The sequence below is a fragment of the Gorilla gorilla genome, chromosome 2, assembly GCF_029281585.2.
Source record: "Gorilla gorilla gorilla isolate KB3781 chromosome 2, NHGRI_mGorGor1-v2.1_pri, whole genome shotgun sequence".
Lineage (NCBI taxonomy): Eukaryota > Metazoa > Chordata > Mammalia > Primates > Hominidae > Gorilla > Gorilla gorilla.
This window is the reverse complement of record NC_086017.1, coordinates 137,174,773-137,195,470: the sequence shown is the minus strand read 5'-3', so window position 1 is coordinate 137,195,470 and position 20,698 is coordinate 137,174,773. Positions and strand designations below refer to the sequence as shown.

The 20,698-nt window shown below is 56.8% G+C and overlaps 1 protein-coding gene across 3 annotated transcripts; it reads left to right on the top strand.

The window, feature by feature from the left end:
• Positions 1–540: 540 nt before the first annotated feature.
• KLF15 (KLF transcription factor 15) lies at positions 541–15,324 on the top strand. 3 transcript variants are annotated; one of them, XM_063704126.1, is made up of 3 exons: positions 541–745; positions 5,040–6,146; positions 14,085–15,324. In XM_063704126.1, exons 2-3 carry the CDS (start codon positions 5,065–5,067, stop codon positions 14,251–14,253), a joined length of 1,251 nt encoding a protein of 416 aa, XP_063560196.1. In that variant the 5' UTR covers positions 541–745; positions 5,040–5,064; the 3' UTR covers positions 14,254–15,324. The 3 variants fall into 3 exon arrangements, with proteins under 3 accessions (XP_063560196.1, XP_055239848.1, XP_063560197.1); XM_055383873.2 differs by lacking the exon at positions 541–745 and adding an exon at positions 767–907; XM_063704127.1 differs by lacking the exon at positions 541–745 and adding an exon at positions 1,176–3,967.
• The last annotated feature ends 5,374 nt before the right edge of the window (positions 15,325–20,698 follow it).

The window sequence follows — 20,698 nt, the reverse complement described above, 5'->3', positions numbered from 1 at the left end:
CCTGCTGAAAGCCCAATACCGTTATTTATCCAAAAATACGTCCTTCTAGGCAAGTCTGATTTATCTGACATTCAGCGGGGGACAGAGCTGCTTGTACCGCGCTGGGGATGAAGGTGGGGGCGTGGGCCAGACCGGGCCAGACAGGCTCCCCAGCGCTTCCCGCTCAATCACGCAGACTGCACTTTGGGGCGATCTCAGAGCTTTTCTTAAGTCTTCAGGCCAGTCTCACGTTCTCACCTTGGGAACCGAGCTTTAGAAGCCGGCCCTCGTGGACGCCGCGAGACAGCGGCGAGGGGTGGGAAGCAAGGAGGTGGCTGCGGCCAGGGACCAGGCAGCGTGTTGGGGGGGCGTGCGCGTCTGGCAGCTCCGGGATCCCTGAGCATCCGCCGCGCAAGTCCGGGAGCCGCGCAGGCGAGGCGGGGCGGGGCGGGGCCAGGGCGGGGCGGGACGTGTGACGCGCAGCGCGGGCCAATGGGGCGCGAGCCCGGGGCCGAGCCTCCTGCGAGCCTTCGCGGCGCCCGCTGCGTCACGTGAGCGGCGGGGAGTGAGTGCCCAGCGAGCTGCGGGCGGGCTAGTGCTCCGCCGCAGCGACCCGCGGGCCGGCGGGCGATCGAGCCAGCGCAGGACCCGCGGCTCGGCCCCCGGCCGCCGCCGGACCGAGAGTCTAGCCGCCGCCCCCAGCCCAGACCGCCCGGCCGCAGGACCGCCGGGGCCTGGCCGCCGGTCCGGCGTGCGCCAAGTTCAGGTGGGAGAGGCGCGGCGGGGCCGGCCGGCCGCGTGGACGCGGCCCCGGGTGATCAGAGGGCTGGCCGGCCTCGGGGCGCGTGGCCGTGCGCCCGCGCAGCTCTCGGAGGCACCGCGCGAGTGCCGGAGGAATGTCGGAGGAGCGGGATGGGCCCCCGCGGAGGTGGGCAGGGGTCGGACTAGCCCGGGGGAGGTGACCCTCCCCTCCCCGGTCGCCCACCAGCACTTTGCTGAGGCCCGCGCCGCCGCCTCGGTGCCTGGCCGGGCGATTCCGTGGCGCGCCTTGCGGGCCGGCCCTCCCATATGGTGGGCACCGACGCGGCCTGGTGAGAGGAGGGGGCGAGCGGACGCGCTGGCCAGCCCGGGGTTGGGGGGCGGAGGGGCTGGAGACGGAGGGGTTACTGTCGGTCACCGCAGCAGTGTCGGGGGCAAGGGGGGGGGCGTGGGACGAGGGCATGGTGCCCAGCGGGCAGCGGTCCAGGACTCTAGAAGGGGTCTGAGCCGGCTCTCTTCATTTCCCACGCACGTTTCCCCTCACCCGCCGGCACCCACGGCGGCTCCACGCGCGAGTCCTTCGCGGACAGCCTCCCGCACAGCCACAGCGGCTGCCACGCACCACGCCCCGCACACGCAGTCACACGACAGGAACTCACACCCCTTCACGCACACCCGCACCGTTCACGCGTCTCACTCCACGCTGAGTCCCCGTCCGCTCAGACCGAACATGACCAAAGCCATGGCCTGACCGAAGGATGGCGGCGGCGGGGCAGAGAGGCCGTCCCCATCCTATATGGTGGTCCGGTTCACTCTTCCCTCCCCGCCTTGGTGTTACTCATGGAACCCCCCTCTCACGGAGGGCACAGAGGGGCTGTTTTCTCCCACGGCCCTCGGAGGTGACAAAATCAACAAATGTTTGAGAGCCTCAAATCTCCTTCCCCCTGTCCCCCCGGACCCGGTGGCCCCTGGGGAGACCCTGCCGCCCTACAGGTGTGAGGACGCCCAGACTCTGCGACTTTGGGGCCTGCGGGCGGCTCAGGGACCGGAGACTCTTATTTTGAAGGACGGCCCCCGCCGCCACCCCCGTGATTTGCACGCTGACCCAATGGCAAGCCCTTGGCCGGCGCTGGGCTTGTTATCAATTACATGTTGTTCCTGCAGCCGCTGTGTCCCCGGGAGGATAAACAGCAGGCCTGGCCGGGCCAGGGGAGGGGGCGGAGTCCGGCGGCCAGCCGGGGACTGTGCCCGGAACAGCGTGTCCCCTCCCCCTGCACGCAGCCTGCGCCTCTGGCCGCCCCACGTGCTGCTGTGTTTCAGGGGCCGAGCCAGCTCCAGCCCTAGAGTGTCCTCTCTTTAATGCCGGTGCCCTGGGACATCCCAGAGCCCTTTCTGGGTTCTCAGTGCCTGGGTGCTTCCCCCTTGAGACGTTCAGCCCAGCATTTAAGACCCTGTTGGCTGACCTGGGCCACCCATTCCTAGTCTCCGACCTCCCCCCCTCTCCCCCGCACCTTCCATTCACTCATTCAGCAAATTTTGCCCGGTCCTGTTTTAGACTCTGGGATATGGCCTTGGAGTGAACAGTCAGGACAGCTGATATTCTGATGGGAAGGTAGACAGGGAGGAAAGTTCACAAACACATTACCAAGATAGTTTCCCACAGTAGAAACTGCAGGGAAGAGTATAATATAGGATGATGTAACAGAGTGGGCCTGGAGGCCCCCACAGGGGTGACTTCTGAGCCGAGATCTAACTAAGCAGCTCCCACCTGCAGTGCTGGGGGAAGAGCCAGGGCAGTGGCCCTGGGCTGAGGCTGAAGTGAAGTGAGCACACCTGGACTAGGAGAGGGGCAGTTGGTGGTGAGGTCTGCAGAGAGTCCCAAAGGCCCAGGTGCTGGGCTGCTGCGAGGAGATAGGGCCACCTGTCCTTGGGAAGCCATTGGAGGGTGTTTCCTTCCAGCCCCCCTATTGTACTTTTTAGATCACTTTATCTGTCAATATCTGTTTATATCTTTAAAAGGTAAGGCCTCCTTTAACCACAATATGATCATCACAATTAAAAATATTAACAGTAATTACTTAATATCATGGGATGGCCAGTTAGTGATCACATTTCAGGGGAGGGCTCTAAGGCCTGCTCTGGGTCCAAGGAGGGCTGGAGGCCCCTGATTCCTTAACATCACAGTAGAGGGGCAGAGGCCGCACGTTTGCCGTGCCTGCAGGCTGACACCAATGGCTGGCACTGGCTGAGTGCTGCCGGTGTGCCAGATCCTGAGGGGGGTGCTTAGCAAGCATCAGCTCACGGAATTCTCACAACACCTGAGGAACCAGGCACTGTTGGAAGCACCCCCATCTCACAGACTGAGACAGACACAGAAAGGCTGTGCACCTGCCTGAGGTCACCTGGCAGACAACTTGCAGACTCAGAAATGGAGCCTCTGCTTGGAGGGTGGGAAAGGGTTGGGGGAGGCCCAGGGTGGAGTGTGGGCTCTGCCCAGCCTTGTGCCCTTCACAGTGTCTAGCATTCCTTCCCAGCACCTGATTTGGTGAATAGGTGCATTTTAAAACATATTCCAGGTTTAAATCCTTAGCTGAGTATTTAAACCAAAAAGCCAAATGTCCTCCTAGTAAAACTGGCCTGGGGCACAGACCTTGCCTTAGTTTCCTGGAGCTCCGTGAAGCTTCCTGGTTAAGTTGGGAACTGAGGCTAAAGGTCCTGGGGTCCCTGAGCAGGAAGAGACTTAGAGATCTTTGAAGCATGGAACAGATGAGGAAACTAAGGTTTGGGAAGGGGAGCAAGGACTTGCTCAAGGTTGTAGCTGATGATGGTATTGGCCATTGGGCAGTGCCGGGTGCCAGGCCCTGAAGGGGTCCTGGAGACAGAGGGGCTGGGTGTAGAGGTGATGCTGGGCAGCAGAGAACCTCTGACTTTGGTGCAGAGCATTCCCCTTCCCCAAGCTTGATAAACACCCAGCCTGCCCTGGTCACTGAGCAGGGACAAAGGTTCACAGAGGTGGCCCCGTCACAGCTGGACACTATTGACTCTCCTTGGCACCAGACCTAGCATGTCCTTTGGCTTCAGAGGATGCAGCTTTCCCTTCTCCTCTCTATCAAAGTTCTCTGAGCCCCTCCTGGGCACCAGCGGCCAGTCCAGGCACTGGGGACGCAGCAGAGACATGGAGTGCACTGTCTCAGGGGGAGACAGGCATTAGCTGAACCTTCCCAAGGCGGTGAGTGTCCCAGATGGAGAGAGCAGTGGCAGAGAGTGCAGGAGACTCCACTTCCTTATTGGTCAGGATGGGCTGGTGGGGTGGTTGTCTCCTTTCCCACTAGATGGGTGTGAAGTCCAAGGCAGTTAGGCACATGCGGGTGCTCTGGGACCCCAGTGGTCGGCTTCCACTCCACGGATTATCACCAGAGGGGCAGGGCCTTGGCCACCAGGATGCTCAAGCATCAGGGTGCAGGTGAGAGGGTTGCGTTCAAGCCTGTGCCACTCACAGGGCAGTCAAGGCTCAGTGGGGTTTGAGGACTGGAGAGTGGAGGAGCTTTTCCCCTTTAGGTGGGGAAACAGCTGCGCAGGCAGGCACTTTTTGGTCTTTGACTGTTTTGCCTACATGCTACACTTGCCCAGTTAAAATGCAGGCGGCCTAGTTAAATTTGAATCTCAGGTGAAATAATTTTTAAATGTAAGTGTGTCCTGTCCAATATTGGGAACATACTTATATTAAAAATAGTTTATTTTTTAAATCTGAAATTCGAATGTAACTGTCGGCTTGTGTTTTTATTTGCGTAATCTGGCAACCCTCTGGAAGCCTCAGCAACATGAGGGTCAGAGGGCAAATGGCTGTTCTACCCCCATTCTGTGACTCAACAGGCGTGAAGCTGAGGTCAGGAGTCCTCAGATGTACAGTGACTCCTATGATGTTGACGGTGGGCTGACTCAGGGCTTTGGCCCTCCTGGGGTCCAGAGAGCCTCCTCGCGCATGCCCTTCTCTCATACTCACCCATACTCAGTTGTTCACAGACATATGTGCTATTTTCCAGGATAATTCTGGAAAATCTGTTTGAAACCAGAAGTGCCCCTGGTTGTGCAATGGGCTTGGAGAGGTCTCTTTTGCAAACAGGTGGTGCAATTTCAGAAAACACTCTTGCAGGCACAGCTCTCCTGGGGGATGGAAGCAGGATCCAGGCGTTTGGCAATGGGAGGCTGTGGGCAGGCAGCTGAGGGTGGGGTCAGAGGCCCACGAGGTGGCAGGTGAGCACTGTCCTTCTGACCAGGCCTCTTGTGTTCCTTTCCTGCAGCCGCCACCGGCACGGCCAGGCCAGCATGGTGGACCACTTACTTCCAGTGGACGAGAACTTCTCGTCGCCAAAATGCCCAGTTGGGTATCTGGGTGATAGGCTGGTTGGCCGGCGGGCATATCACATGCTGCCCTCACCCGTCTCTGAAGATGACAGCGATGCCTCCAGCCCCTGCTCCTGTTCCAGTCCCGACTCTCAAGCCCTCTGCTCCTGCTATGGTGGAGGCCCGGGCACCGAGAGCCAGGACAGCATCTTGGACTTCCTATTGTCCCAGGCCACGCTGGGCAGTGGCGGGGGCAGCGGTGGTAGCATTGGGGCCAGCAGTGGCCCCATGGCCTGGGGGCCCTGGCGAAGGGCAGCGGCCCCTGTGAAGGGGGAGCATTTCTGCTTGCCCGAGTTTCCTTTGGGTGACCCTGATGACGTCCCACGGCCCTTCCAGCCTACCCTGGAGGAGATTGAAGAGTTTCTGGAGGAGAACATGGAGCCTGGAGTCAAGGAGGTCCCTGAGGGCAACAGCAAGGACTTGGATGCCTGCAGCCAGCTCTCAGCTGGGCCACACAGGAGCCACCTCCATCCTGGGTCCAGCGGGAGAGAGCGCTGTTCCCCTCCACCAGGTGGTGCCAGTGCAGGAGGTGCCCAGGGCCCAGGTGGGGGCCCCACGCCCGATGGCCCCATCCCAGTGTTGCTGCAGATCCAGCCCATGCCTGTGAAGCAGGAATCGGGCACGGGGCCTGCCTCCCCTGGGCAAGCCCCGGAGAATGTCAAGGTTGCCCAGCTCCTGGTCAACATCCAGGGGCAGACCTTCGCGCTTGTGCCCCAGGTGGTGCCCTCCTCCAACTTGAACCTGCCCTCCAAGTTTGTGCGCATTGCCCCTGTGCCCATTGCCGCCAAGCCTGTTGGATCGGGACCCCTGGGGCCTGGCCCTGCCGGTCTCCTCATGGGCCAGAAGTTCCCCAAGAACCCAGCCGCAGAACTCATCAAAATGCACAAATGTACTTTCCCCGGCTGCAGCAAGATGTACACCAAAAGCAGCCACCTCAAGGCCCACCTGCGCCGGCACACGGGTGAGAAGCCCTTCGCCTGCACCTGGCCAGGCTGCGGCTGGAGGTCAGTATAGCGAGTGACAGGCCTGGGCAGTGAGCACAGCCACTCATGTCTGCTTACTTGGGTGTGCAGCAGGGCCATTTTCCACCATTAACAGAAGGCAGATGAGGAAGGGGAGGGAGGGGCAGGCGGGTGCAGGCCCAGAGCTGGCACAGTTGCCTGGAGGCTTCCTTGGTCCTCCTGGTTCCTGAAGCCAGAAGCCAACTGGTGTCCAGTTTCCTGATGGCCAGGTAAGGCTTCACTGGCCTGTGCTGCCAGCTGGGTCTCCCCATCCAGTCTGACAAGGGTGGGGATTGAGGGGCTGGCGAGGAAGGATGAGTGCGGTCTAGGGGCCAGGCAGCGGCTCCCTTTGGGCCCACAGCCCCACAGGGTAAGTACCACCATCACTCCCAACTTACATCACAGGACACTAGGGCTCCGACTGGCCAGGTACTTGCCCAAGGTCACTCTGCTTTGTGAATGGGATTTGAACCCAGAGGCCGGATTCGAGAGGTCACATCCTGAAAATGCTGCTTCCCCAACCAGTGGGACTAGCTTCATTCACAGATGTCTCTGGACACGTGGGCTGGGCCTAGCCAATGCTTCCTCCCTGGGGACATGGAAGCATGTTTGGGAGGCTGCACAGGCCAACCCAGAGGGAGGCTAGGCCAGCTGGTGGTGCTGTCACAGGTGGCAGAACCCAGGCTGTCTGGTCTGCATGGCAGTGGGGAAATCAGGCCTCAAATGGTAACTGGTAGTCTCCCAACCAGGGTTACCCAGCACCCTTCCCTGAGCACCGGGTGCTGCTCAACCTCCTTGGGAGTGGCTGTCCACCTTTTCCTGAAATGTAGGCTGCTTGCGAAGAGCTCATGTGCTCCGGGGTGCCAGAGCCAGCCCTCTGCAGTTCCTGATGCCCATCCCAAAGGAATCTCTGGTCTGCCTGGGGGGCGCTGTGTGCTGTTGGCACGTTCCGCATCTTTGCTGCTGTGGCTGCTGCTACGTGTGTGAGACGGGGCACACTCATCTGTATCCCTGGGGGTGTATACAGGCCTGGGCCTCGCCAGGTGTGTGGCTGTGTGTGTGCACGCCCACATGTGTATGCATCTTGCTTTCTTTGTGTCTGTCTGTGCCATGTGACCATATGTGTTTGCACACATACATGTCTTAGGTGTTTGTGCACCATGTGTGGCTGCCTGTGTGTGCATGTGTTATGTGTGGGTGCAACACCCGGGGAGCAGTTTGCAGCTTTTGTTTTCTTGACCATACTCTGGTTCTGAGAGCTCTTGAGAGTTGTCTGGGGCAGAGGTTCTGGCCAGTGAGGCTGAGCCGTGGTCGGGGAGCTGTGAGTGGAATGTATGTTGTGGCACTGGTGCCACCTTTCCATTGAGTGCCAATCTGGCCAGAGAAGGGAATTTTCCTGAACAGTGTCTAGGTTTATGGAGGCCCCTCCTGAGTGAGGACATCACTCTGTCCTGTCTCCCACCCCATTCAGACAGACCGGAGAGGCTTCTGCGAGAGCCCACCCTGGGGCCTCACAAGGTCTCCATCCTGGAGTCCCCACCTCTCTGAGCTTTGTACCTAGGCCTGCCGAGTGGGTGCATGGCTGACAGGTTGCTTGTGAGAGGAGGACACAGCAGCAAGTACACTGCATAGGAGGTTAGAGGAGCCGAGAGAAGGGCCAGGAGTGCTCTTGATTGAAGCAGGAAACTTGTGCAGAGAAGGCGAGGGCACAGGTGTGTAGGGGCTGTGGTCTTGAGCCTACGCCTGGGTCAGCCACTAACTTGTCATGTGCCTTTGGGGTGGTCCCCCTCCAAACCTCAGTTTCCTGTCTGCAGAGTGGAGGGCTAGCCCTTTGCAGCCCAGGGCAGGCGTGCAGGGCTCCGCAGCGGCCTTCTTGTTGTTTGTACATCACAAGGATACAAACTCATACAAGGCGGTTTCTGAGGAGGAACCCTGAAGGCATTCTCTCCAGCCCCCAAGAGGGTGGTGCCTATTGTGAAGGGACCCCCTACTCCCAGGGACCCTGTATGCATTCTCCTCTTGGTGAGGGCGGGCAGGGGCTGCAGAGAGGCAGGGAAGCCTCCCTCCAAGCACCAGTCTGGACTCCCTAGTCGGACTCAGCTTTCAGCGCCGTCTCCTGGCCATAGTCGACCATTGGCAAGTAGCTCCTCTAGTTGCCGTGAGGCTGGGTAGGGTGATGGGGAGGGCAGGTGTGGTCCTCATCCAAGGCCAGCCTTCTTCCTGGATATCTTAGGGCCAGAGAGCTGATAGGCCCCTCAGCCCAAAGTGTATCTCAGTGAGGCAGATCTTAGTTCTCTATACAGTGGCCTCAGGAGGTAATGAGTTCCTCATGGCAGGGGGTGTACATGAGAGAGTGGGGACTCGTGGAGGGGATTCAGCTCTGACACATCTGAGCCCTGGCACTGGTCATGCTGCCCAGGACCCACTTGGCAAGAGAAGGTGTAGTGGTTGCCTGGCCCAGTGAGATCACAGTGGCACTGCCCCCAGGAGCTGTCCCTGCTGCCAGCCATGCCCCGGGCTTCCTGAGGGCTCCTCCAGCTTCCCCCAAGGTCCCCTGGAGTGGGTCTGGCCCTGGTGGGGTAACTCATGGCAGAGGTGCTGTTCGGCTGGGAGCTGAGGACACCGGCCTCTAGGGAGGGCTGCTTTTCTGAGGATGCGGGGAGTCCTCAGCTGGCTTTCAGGGATCTTGAAACCCTGGGGATGTGCCCAGTCTGCTTGTGTCTCTTAATGTGGTGATAGTCTTCAACTGAGAGGGAGCCCCTTGCAGCTCCTTACAGCAGTCGGGAGGGAGGATGGACCCCGCTTTGGGGCAGCTGGGTCTGGACAGGACTGGAAGGGTAACGATGATGATGGTGAGATGGCGTATTTACTGACCACTCACTGTATGCTGGGCATTATTCTAAGTTTCTCAGAGCTGGAATCCCCTCTGCCCACTATTGTAACTTGCATACTTCCTGCCATGGGGAGCTCATTACCTTATGAGGCCTTTAAGTGTACTTTGCTATGCTTCAGTTTCTATTCAAGCTTCTCTTTCTGGCCCATAGACCCACACAATGTGCTTACCTGTCTCTTCCCCTTACTGAGTGGGATCCAGCCACGCTGGCCTCCATGCTGTGGCTCAGGCTCCCGCGTGGGCATCCGCCCTCTCTGTGCCCTCTGTCTCAAATGACCCCTGCCCTTGAGGCTGTAGTGACAGCTTAAGGTTTTCGCATTAGCTCATCAGGTCCTTGTAACTGCCTGGTAAAGTATAGGCACCAATCTTCATTTCACAGAGAGGGAAACTGAGGCACAGACTGCTCACGTCACATGCCCACAGGGACATAGCTAGTGAGCAAGGATCTGGGTTGCATGCCTGAGCCCGAGCAGAGCCCTGCTCTGGCCACCCGGCAGTCCCAGCTGGTATCAGAGTCGCCATGTGTGCCTCCAGTCTCCCACCAAGAGGTCGGCCCAAAAGGCATTATGCTTCTGGGCTATGGGAAAAGAGCTAACGACCACAATCGAGATAATAACCAGGGCCTCTAATGCATACTTGGCACTGCTCTGAGCAAAATTCACACATATTAATTTATGTAATTCTCAAAATTAGTAGGCATCAGCATGTTGTCCCTATTTCACAGAGGAGAGAATTAAAGCACAGAAGAGTTAGGTAAATTCTCCAGTCAGACAGCCAGTAAACCCCAGAGCCAGGAGTTCAGCTGAGGCTGTCTGCCCAGAACCAGGGACCTCCCTCTGCACCCCAGTGTTGGGTGCTAACTCTGGTGTTGGGAACCTCCACCTCCATCTGCAGCTCAGCCTGGTCTTTGGGGTGGCAGGTCTACACACTCACCTACTCCCCGTGGGGGAGCTCTCCACTCCCAGGCCTCGTCTCTTCTTCCTGGTGGCCTAGATGAATGGGATGTTCTTTCTGCCCCAGGCTGGCTCTGGCCTAGTACCATGTCCTGTGCTTGGAGAACAAGCCAGGGCCCCTCAGCCCCCTCGTACCTCTGTGTAATGGACAGTGCCCTCCCTCCACTGCTGAGGTCATCACCTGCCCAGGTACTCAGCCTCCACTTCCTTCTGCTTTTGGTCCTGAAAGTATTCCCTGTCCCTTCTCTGGTGACATGATTTTGGCACCCTCAACAGGGCTGAGAGCAGGCTTTCCCTGTTCTGATCCAGCCGTCTGGGAAGTGCTGCTTGCCTGCCTTCCTAGAAGTTTCCTTGCCTCACTGTCAGACATAGGCATCCTTTGTTCCTTGCAGCAGAACGTCCTGTTCCAGAATGGCCAAGCCATTCCATCCAGAAAGAATCCCTTCTGCTGCAGTGAATATGAATATGAATAACTGTCATCAGCCTGTAGGGTGGGTACCTTTGTCGTCCACAGTGGATGTGGTGGGGGACAGAGAAGGGGAGTTGCAGGCTCCTCTTGAGCGTCAGAGCCAAGAGGTGGTAGGTGCAGGATTCAAACCTAGGGGTCTGGCTCCCAGCCTGCTCTCATGACCCCTGTGCATTGAGGCTTTTTCTGACCTCCTTCCCTCTGTAGGCAGAGGCCCCCAGTATGGTTGGGCAGGTTGTGAACTGCACAACTCTAGGGAGCACCATTTCCATTGCAGTTTCTGAGACTGGACTCTTTGCGGTGTTGTCTGGCAGATGAGGGTTAGTGTCTCAAGGAAGGGACACCTTCATACAGAAGTGCTGTATGCACCAGCCCTGACATTATAGCTGCTCTAGAGAGACACTGGACCACTGTGTACCCTCTGCCCTACAGCTCAGCACAAATCATAGTGCTGCCCTGTCTGCAGCAGGACCCACCAGGAACCAGGCCCAACACTCAACTCCATGCAGGTGATAAGAGCTCATCATTCTTGAATAATTGCCACGTGCTAAGCAGGGCTCTAAACCGTTACTGGTTGCCTTGTACAATCCTCACAGTCCTCAGGAATAGGTCTTTTGTTCTCCCTTTGCCTGGGTAGAGAAACTGAGGCTCAGGGAGCTTGGTGACTTTCCTAGTTTGCCTGGTTGGTAAGTGGCAGAGCTTACTGCCTACAAGGGCTGCATCTTACCCACTGGGTTCCCACATCCCCCACTGTAGTCCCCAGGGCTCTCTGTTGGCTGCTGTTTGGGAGAATGTGGCATGCAGGGGTGAGGCAGGGGGTCTTCTGAGGGCTCAGTTCCCAGGGAAGTTCCTCTCAGGTGCCAGGACCCTGTGGCAGCAGGGAGGGAGTTCAGGTGAGGACAGCATGTTGTCCAGCTTGGTTCTGTCTCATCTGCCTGTCCTTCCCAGGGTGTCACCATGACCAGAGATCTGTGTGGCCCCACGTCACCACCTGTGGCCTTTGAGATGAGTCTTGGAAGGTGGGCAGGAATGCCAGAGTCTTCATTGGATGAATGAAGAAATTGAGGCCCAGAAAGGACCATTCAGGGCACCCAGTGGGGTGGGAACTGTCAAGGCAGGAGCCTGAGACTCTGTCCCCTGGGCCGTGTGACTTGGCCTCTTTAAACCCTTGCCATGGTCTTGCCAGTCCAGTGGGGCTGGCTCATCCTGGTTCCCTGGCCAGTGAGATGCTGGGTGACCCCAGGGCTGCAGCCTGGGAGGCGTGGCACTCTGTGTCTGCAGCTTTCTGCTTACCCCTGCCCTGGGCCAGCTCCTCTGCTCAGAAGCTGTGTGCCCAGCTGCAGCTGGGGGCAGGTGCCCTGCCCAGGAGCACAGGTGTCAGCTTTGACTGCCAGGGCACATTTATCCCATTTCCTCACTGGCACAGGGCCCTGTGACACACACACCCAGCCAGGCCTGTACAGGAGGCTGGGGGGCTCTGCTGACTGGGAGTCCAGGTCATCTGCCATCGCCAGGGCAGGGGGCTGTGTCAAGACCTTTGCTCCAGCCTCAGGGGCCGTGTCTTGTCAGTGACCTGGATCAGGCCCTCAGCACCCTGAGCTTCAGTTTCCTCCTCTGACAGGCAGGGCAGTTGGGCTTCACCTAGTCTGGAGATGTGCTGAAAGCACTGCCCTGTGCCTGGTGCCACCACCACTCTGTGATGTGGGTTGGAGTTCCTGTCTCCTCCTGCAGGCCCTCATGCCACCCCCTGTGCCTTGTCCAGAGCATGTTCTGCTGGGTCCTTCTGCTCCTCCACCCACAGGGTCAGGGCGCCAGGGCATCACCAGCCCTTACCAATTGCTGGGTGGGAACTGCTGCTCTGGGCACCGTCTCTCGCTGGGTGGCCCTGGTCCACGAAGGGGTGTTGGGCCTGGTGTCCCTGTGTGTGCGTGTGCGTGAGTACATGGGGGCATGAATTTGTGCCTCTGTGTGTGTGTGTGAGTATGTGTGGGCACATATTCATCCATGTATGTTTGTGTGCCTGTATGTGTGGGCACGTATTTGTCCGTGTGTGTGTGTGCGCGCATGCTTTGGGACTGCTCCTTGACAGTGTCTGCCCCCCTAGGGCTGCTTGCTGTGCCCACTCTTGCATTGAAATGCACCTCCTCAGCACCTACCATATATCAGGCATTGGGCTGGTCACGGGAAGACCACCGGGAACCAAGACAAACATGTCCTTTGTCATGGAGCTGACAGTCTAGTGGGACAGACTGACAGCCATCAAAAAGTTGAAGATAATTTAAAATCAAAACAACAGCAAGAATGAGGAGAGAGAGGTGTGTAATGCCACGGGAGCCTAGAATTGGATGCAGTCCTGGAGGGATTTCCTAAGGAAGTGACATTTGAGCTGAGCTCTAAGGAATGGGTAGGAGAGAGCAAGGAGGGGGAGGGAAGAACATTCTAGAAAGAGGGAACAGTATGTGCAAATGGCCTGTGGCAAGAAGGACCAAGGAAAGGTCAATGCAGGTGGAGCACAGAGCGGGATAGTGTGTCGTGGGAGGGGTAGGTGGGGTGGGAGGGACCTGCTGCCAAGCCAGGGGTGGAGAGGGCCTCAAATCCCTGAGGTTGGTGGCAAGCAGTCCAGGCCCTCGATGCAGCTTGGGCTCTTGACTGTCACATGAGTGCCTGCTCCCAGGCCAGCAGGGCCAAGAAAGCAAAATGTCGGGAGCCACCTGAACTCCCAGATGCACTTTGCAGGGTCAATCTTTATTTGGGCCTGCCTTAGAGGGCCCAGCTTCCAGCACAGCTGGTTTCAGGAGTGGGTGGACTCAAGTCTGAGGACCTCTCTCCCTGTGCTGCTTCCTCCTCCCAGGCCTCCGTTTCCCTTCCGGATGGGCTGTCCTGTACAGACCTTCACAGATGCCCCTGTGGAGTTCTGGTCCAGTGGGGTAGATGAGGCCAGGGTGGTGAGAGGCAGCCAGCATCAGGGCCTGAGTGACTGAGTGCACCTGTGGCCTCAGAGACCCCTGCACACTGGGTGGGCTGTGGGAGGGAAGCCCTGGTCCCTGGTAGCATTGGGGTCCTTTCCTGTTGGGAGCTTTTACCAGCTGCTCTGGCAGTTCCCAACAGAGAATGCCCACTGTGCCAGCATGAGCCTTTACTGTAGTTCTTTCCATCTTGGAGGGGTGGCAGGGGCAGCTTGGGACAGTGGCTCACGCCTTTAATCCCAGCACTTTGGGAAGCTGAAGTAGCCTGATCGCTTGAGCCCAGGAGTTTGACATCAGCCTGGGCAACATAGGGAGGCCTGGTCTCTAAAAAAAAATACAAAAATTATCTGGGTGTGGTGGGCACACCTGTAATCCTAGCTACTCTGGAGGCTAAGGAGGATTGATTGAGCCCGGGAGGCTGCAGTGAGCTGTGATGGCGCCACTGCACTCCAGCCTGTCTCAAAAAAAGAAAAAAAAATGGTATTTTGAGAACTGGTATAGCCTTACCGACGTAGATGGGGGACCCTCCCCTAATCCTGTAGAGGCTGCAGGTCTGCGCAGCCACCCTTTGGGTAAGTGCCAGGTGCACGCCTTGCATCCCGGCAACTTCGTGGGGTCGGGGCAGGCAGGGCCAGGCCTCGCTGACCGCGCCATGTCCCGCAGGTTCTCGCGCTCCGACGAGCTGTCGCGGCACAGGCGCTCGCACTCGGGTGTGAAGCCGTACCAGTGTCCTGTGTGCGAGAAGAAGTTTGCGCGGAGCGACCACCTGTCCAAGCACATCAAGGTGCACCGCTTCCCGCGGAGCAGCCGCTCCGTGCGCTCCGTGAACTGAAAGCGCCCTGAACCCCAGCCTGTCCGTCACCCCAGATCCCCACCCCAGCCCCATTTTTTTAAGCAATAATTTATTTGCCTCCTCCGGAGGGACATGGCAATGTTACCAGCCCACCTTCTGAAGCCTGGGAGGTGTGAACCCAGGGCCCGCCAACCGCTGCCTTTCTCGGGAGTACTTAGAGCCTCGAACCCGCGTCCCTGGGGGCTGGGCCCCCGGCGCACGGGGCTGGAGGCAGGCCTTCGTGCCTTCGTGCCTTCGTGCCTTCCCGCGGTGGCCAGGCCTCTGCTGCAGCCGCTGGTTGCAGACAGAGTTTTGGGGACCTGGCCCTTCTCCCACTGGGCTCCCCCATCCTGGGCCAAGGCCAGAACTTTAGTGCTAGGGGAAGATGAAATGTGCAGTTTTGAAATGTTGGGTTTCCAGAGAGAGTCATGCTGGAGGAGAAGGAAGTAGGCCAGAAGTCCAGGGCTGCACTGTGGTGTGAGGGTGGCTTTGTCTAAGATGCCTGCTCAGCATGATCACCAGAGGGTGTGGGCAGGTCCCTGGAGGCGGGGGGCAGGACCGGGCCGCTGGGCCCTCATGTGGGAGAGAGGTGAAAAGTGTCCCCCACTAGGGGGCTGGCAGTGCATGTGCTTGAGTTAAATGTGCAGGGCAGACAGAGCCAGAAGCGCCTGTACCCAGGGGCTCGTCCCCTCCTCCGGTTTCCCAGACAAATCCAGACACCAGCCTCTAGGGTGGCCTTGGGAGGAGAGGGCCAGGCTGTCCTGGGTGTGAGAGAACTAGATAGAGCCTCCCAACCCTGATTTAGAAATGCATTCCTTATTTTGTCTAGAAATTAATAAATGAACTAGCTTGTTTTGACAGGTTTATTTCACATCCTATGAATGTATGTAAATAAACTGTACATAGGTCCATCCACATAAAATATCTTTTAATAACATATCAACATTTGTGTAAATTTGAAATTTAAAAAAATCTATGAAGCTGGTGTACATATGTTACAATTATGTATATTTTCTTTGGTCCTTCATAAAAATATATTTACTTTGCCAATAAAAAGAAAAAGAACTCACAGCTTTTGGCATTCATGTGCTGTTTTCCTGTTTTGCCGGGATGTGGAGGTGACTCTGGGGCCGAGTCTATGTCTCCACCTTCGCAGAGTTCAGGGAACCCTGTTTTGTATTTGGAGGGATAGAAAGGCCCCTTGGGGTCCAGCCCCGGTCCAGCGGGGTAGGGTTCCCGTACAGCTCAGCTCCAGGCCAGCTGCTGAGATTCTGCTCATCCCGGCTCCCTGACCTGGAGCTCCGTAAACCCAAATCCAGCCCACATTCCGACAGCACCTGTGGGAAGCTGCCTCACGCCTGGCCAGTCCTGCGAGGCTCACCTACTCTGCTATCAGAGACCCTTTCTTGCACTTCCTACCCCCATCCAGTCCACCAAACCTATTACATACGCCCTATATGTTTGCTGTGCCTTGGCAGAGTATTTACCCCCTTAGGAACGTGGCTGTGCCATTTCCTACTGGCGTGGGTAATTGTGAAAGTGTTAGGAATCCTGAGCAGGCAGAGGTGAGACTCGGAGAGGCCAGTATATGCAGTTACGCCCTGTCCTCCATCGTCCCTAACTCCCCGACATGCCTGGAGTCTTCGCTGTGTGGTTGCACAGTTGAGGTTGGACCCATCCACACGTCCTGTGCTGGCTGGAGCCTGGGGGAAGTGGGGGCCCAAGCACAAGGAGGGGCTATGAGCCCCACAGGGAATGGCAAGGAAATGGAGGCTGACCAGGGCCTGCTTCAGTGGCTCAGCTGGTATGAAGCACACACACACACAGAGGGCTGCCCTGGTTCACCCAGTCATGTGCAGTGGGAAGCAAGAACCTTCTAGAAGGATCCTTTGCTTTATAAGAACTGGATGCAAGTCGGGTCAAGTGTTTCTCGGTGAAAACCTTGGAGATCTGGAGGCTGGGGGTAGGGCACCCATGGGCTCCCAGCAGAGAGATGTCTGAATGTGGGGGTCTGTGTGAAGTCGTGCATCTCAGAGGGCAGAGGCCGTTGTTCTCACCAGCCGCCCAGCACACAGTACAGCTGATAGGAGGATGGACGTCCTATCCTGACTGGCCATGGTCCTGAGGAGGAGGCTGGGCCTAGTGACCTCTGTCCTTTGCCCCTGACCGGACGTACCCTCTGTGGGCAAACACACTCTAGGGAAGCAAGGCATTGATTTCCAGCCTTGTTAACGTGGGCTTTCTTCATCCATAAACAAGCAGTTCAGCCCTAGATAAGAGGTACGTCAGAGGGACAGGGAGGATTGTTGTCTGGTCAGGATGATGACATGGGACGTGGAATAACCTCGGGAGCATATGCACCTTCTGTGCCAAGGACCAGCCGGACACGCTGCTCACCTCCCCTGGGTGTGTGTCCCAACATCCTGCTGTTGTCTTGCAGCAGGGAGTGTGTGTAAGGGGTGGTCTTAGTGGTCTCCTCAGTCTGGGCTTCCAGGCTTGCACCTGAATTGTGTGTACGTGCACACATATGGTGCACCTCCCCGGGATGAGTGTGCCTCCTGGAGGTCTTGGCTGAGTCGTGGAGAGTACAGCACAGTGCAGGGAGCAGGGATAATGGGGCCGCACTGCCTGTTGATCCTGGGCTCCAGCTCTTTATGTGTGTCCTAGACCTCTCTAGATTTCAGCTCCTTCGCCCTGCAGAGCAGTGTGAAAGGCCCCGGGCAACAGCGTGGTGGCACGTGGTAAGTGACTCTGGATGCAGAGCCCAGGACGCAGAGCCCAGCTGTGTGGCACGTGGTAAGTGACTCTGGATGCAGAGCCCAGGACGCAGAGCCCAGCTGTGTGGCACCCCCAGGGTTCCTGCTGCAGCCCCAATGTCAGCATTGCCTTGGCCCTGGCAGGGGTTGAGAGTCTTTTGCAGCGCCTGGCCTGGCTCCTGCCTCAGAGACCCCCATGCCACCACCTTTCTGACCATCTGTGATTTCTGTGGCTGGAAGGGGAGTGCTGTGTTGACCTGCAAGCTGAAAAAGCAGGTGGAGATGGGCCCTGGACTCACCATGGTGAGGAATAGAGGTGGAAGCTGGAAGGCTGCAGAGCAGGAACTCCAACCATAATGGTGCCACCCACCCGCCTGCCCCTAAGGCACACAGAGAGAAAGGAAGTACCATTTACTGATCACTGTACTAGGTAGAGTATGAGTTAGGCTACTATAACAAAGAAATCCCCAAACTTTGTGGCTTAAACAACATAGCAGTTTATTTTCCTCTGCTTAGATGGTCTCAGAGGGAGCAGCCTGGGCTGGCACAGCAGACTGAGTACAGGGCACCCAGCCTCCTTCGCTCTTGTTGCTCCTCCAATGCCCCTTGGCTCCACAGGACTGGGCCAGCTGGGAGAAGCAGGCAAGGGGCCATGTTTCTGCCCTGCCCTCCTGGGATTTGCACACTCACTTCCACTCCCATTCTGTTGGCCGGAACTCAGTAACTCGGCCTCATCCACTGCCAGGGAGGCTGGAAAATGCAGTCGTCATCTGGGCAGCATGAGCACAGCTGGAATGTGGGGCACATGTTGCAGGAGAAGGCAAGGAGGTAGGAGCAGAGGGCAGCCAGGAGTTTCCATTGTAAGCACATTGTTTTGTCCCAGCTGTGCCCACAGTGGGTCCCCCTTCCCACGAGCTGGCAGCATGGCTAAGTCTGGTGGTGCCAGGTGAGTTCAGCTCCCAATGGCCTCGTCCACATTCTCAGAAAGGGCATCACTGATAAGTGTGGGATCAGCAGCCAGACTTCCGGGGCAGCAGATTATTAAGAAGGGAAACTCTGTGGGAACAGAGGAGCCAAAAGGCCCTACGTAGGAGCCAAGATGCCTTGGTTGGGAAACCAAGGCTGTAAATGACAATCTTGACTCCTGTGGACAGCAAACCCTTGCAATGCCATCACTGTCTGTTCCTGAATAGGGTCCAGAGTCTATGTGTGGCTGTGAGAGCCGGGAGGTGGAGAGGGGACATAGGCAGAAAGCCTCAGGACCAGGGCTTCCAGGAAAATTATCATTTTCCTTGTGTTATATTGGTTCAGGCTATCCAAGGCCTGGCAGGGGAACCTGTGAGGAATGAACATATCAACCTGCACAGTGAAGGCATGAGGAGGCGATCTGAACCCACAAGAGAGGGCTGAGAGTGGGGGCCATGTCTGAGTAGGTCCCACTTCATTTGGTGATGAACAGAGATGAAAATGGGGCTTGTTCAAAAGATGCAGAATGAGGCAAAGAAAGCAGCATTCAAACACTCCTGGAAAGTGCACGTCTCGATGTGCCCTGGGGGGCCAGGAGGGCACTAGAAATGCCCTGCTGTTTTCAATAAGGAAGAAATAGAGAGCCCAGGCTGTAGTGGGAGGGCACCAGGACCAGGTAAAAAGAGAGCTGGAAGGGATAGCGGGGGATTGCAAGAAAACAAAAGATGCAGGGCAGAGTTAAAATCCACATGGGAGAACGTCAGGAGCGGGCATGAGGACAGGGAACTTCTAGCACTGCTGCAGAAGACAAATGATGACAGCTCAGGCTCTGGCTCGGCTCCCATTCTGTGAGGTCCTGCTCTGTGCCCCAAACAGCCGGGCCCGTCAGGAAGGGACACCAAGGACCCCAAAGGAGCCCCTCCTGGAGGTCTGGACCCGGAGATGAGTGACCAGTCCCCCACTGTCAGCCTCCCTTGGCCCTGCTGCTCCACCCTGCTCTCCAAGCCGTCCTGGCGCACGGACATATCCATACCCAGCACTGATAGAGATCGCAGCCGGTCCCCAGGCTGTTCTCAGAACCCAGCCGGGACGTTCCCTGCTGTTTCCATCCTCTGGGTTCTGTGAATTTGGCCTCAACCCTGAGCTGAGCTGACACTGAAAGGCAGCAAGAGCAGTGTCTGTAGCAGGCGGCTCCATCACGAGAGTGAGGCGCAAGGCTACGACAGAGCCAGCTGAGGGAGGCCAGGGAAGGGAGTGTGCAGCAGGTGTTGGGAGCTGGAAATACCTGATGAGAAGAGTGAAAATACATTTCGGCAGAAATACGTCTAAATCATTGCAAATGTGTTTAAAACCTAAGTGCAAATGTCAAATATTGATAGAGAAAGAGAAGAAATTTGCGATGTGAAAGTAATAAGACATTACTAGTCTGGCTGTAAATCCCCCATGATATGAACAGACAGGGAAATTGTGTGAAGGATTGAAGTGTGGCTCTCAGGGTCTCCTCCTTCCCACAGAAGTCTTTGCATTACGCATGAAATGAAGAAAAGACATCGATGTCATTTCTGTAGGGTTAATTGGTGAGTTGTTGAACAGCTATCCCCAGAGGGCTCTGTTTAAATGCACGAACGTCACCTTGACAGAGGAATGAAGGACACCTGTCTGTTTCCACAGCAAAGTGGCAGTGCTCTTCTCTCCCTGAATCCCTGGACAAGACGTGGACGGTCATGCTGACGTGGCACTGCTGGGAGGACAGCTGGACCACTGCCCATCAGAGGACACCCTGGTGCCACACAGGGGTCCTGGTTCCCACCTTGGGCTGGGTGGCAAAGCCCCTCCCTGTCCTCTCCCAGCCTTCCCAAGCTGGTGGCCTTACTACAAATCTGGGCTCACAGCTGGGATTCCATCCACATCCTGACAGAGGATGCCCTGCACAAAGCTGCCAAGGTGCAGTGGGTTCAGTCTTCCGGATGCCCGAGTCTCTTTGCCAATCTCTCATGCTGGCAAAATGCTTTCCAGATGGTCATGAGGAGCCACAGCGGCTGGAGTGCACTACACTGGGCATCCTATTTAAACTGTACACCAACACCGCCTTCTCTGCAAGGCACCCAGGGACTTGCTTTTTGCACCTTCTGCCGCCTTGAAAGCACCTTCATCCTCCTCCTGGAACTTCAAATTCCCCATCTGTTTAAACAAACAGAAGAATTTAGAGCCAGACTCCCCATAAGGGATGATAATAATAGTACCTTCCTCATAGGGTCATTGTGTGGACTAAATGAGTTAAATATGCAACACACTTAGAATAGCATCTGGCAGAGAGCAACAGCTGTAGTTGTTGGTGGCAATTGTGTTATTATCCATTGTTACTTGAGTATATCCTTAATATCCACCCTTCACCCCAGGAAACTTAATAAGACATTTCTTCTCAACGAATACAGCACTCTTCCCACTAGACATTTTATTAAATCAAATGCTTTCTAGCATCTGTGCCTTAACATATTACTTGCAAGTAGGTTTTTGGAGGGTGAACACATTCCCTTACAAAAGGGTTGCAGGGCTCAGTTGAAGTTGCGTCTTCTCAGGGTTCATTCACAGGTCATTAAATACTCAACCGTGGGAAGAACTGAAAGCTGATGTGTTCAAGCCACTTCTAATAGCATATCAGGCAATAAACGAGATAAACCCAATCTGAAATTGTAGTGGTTTTACAAGGCTGTGCACATTTC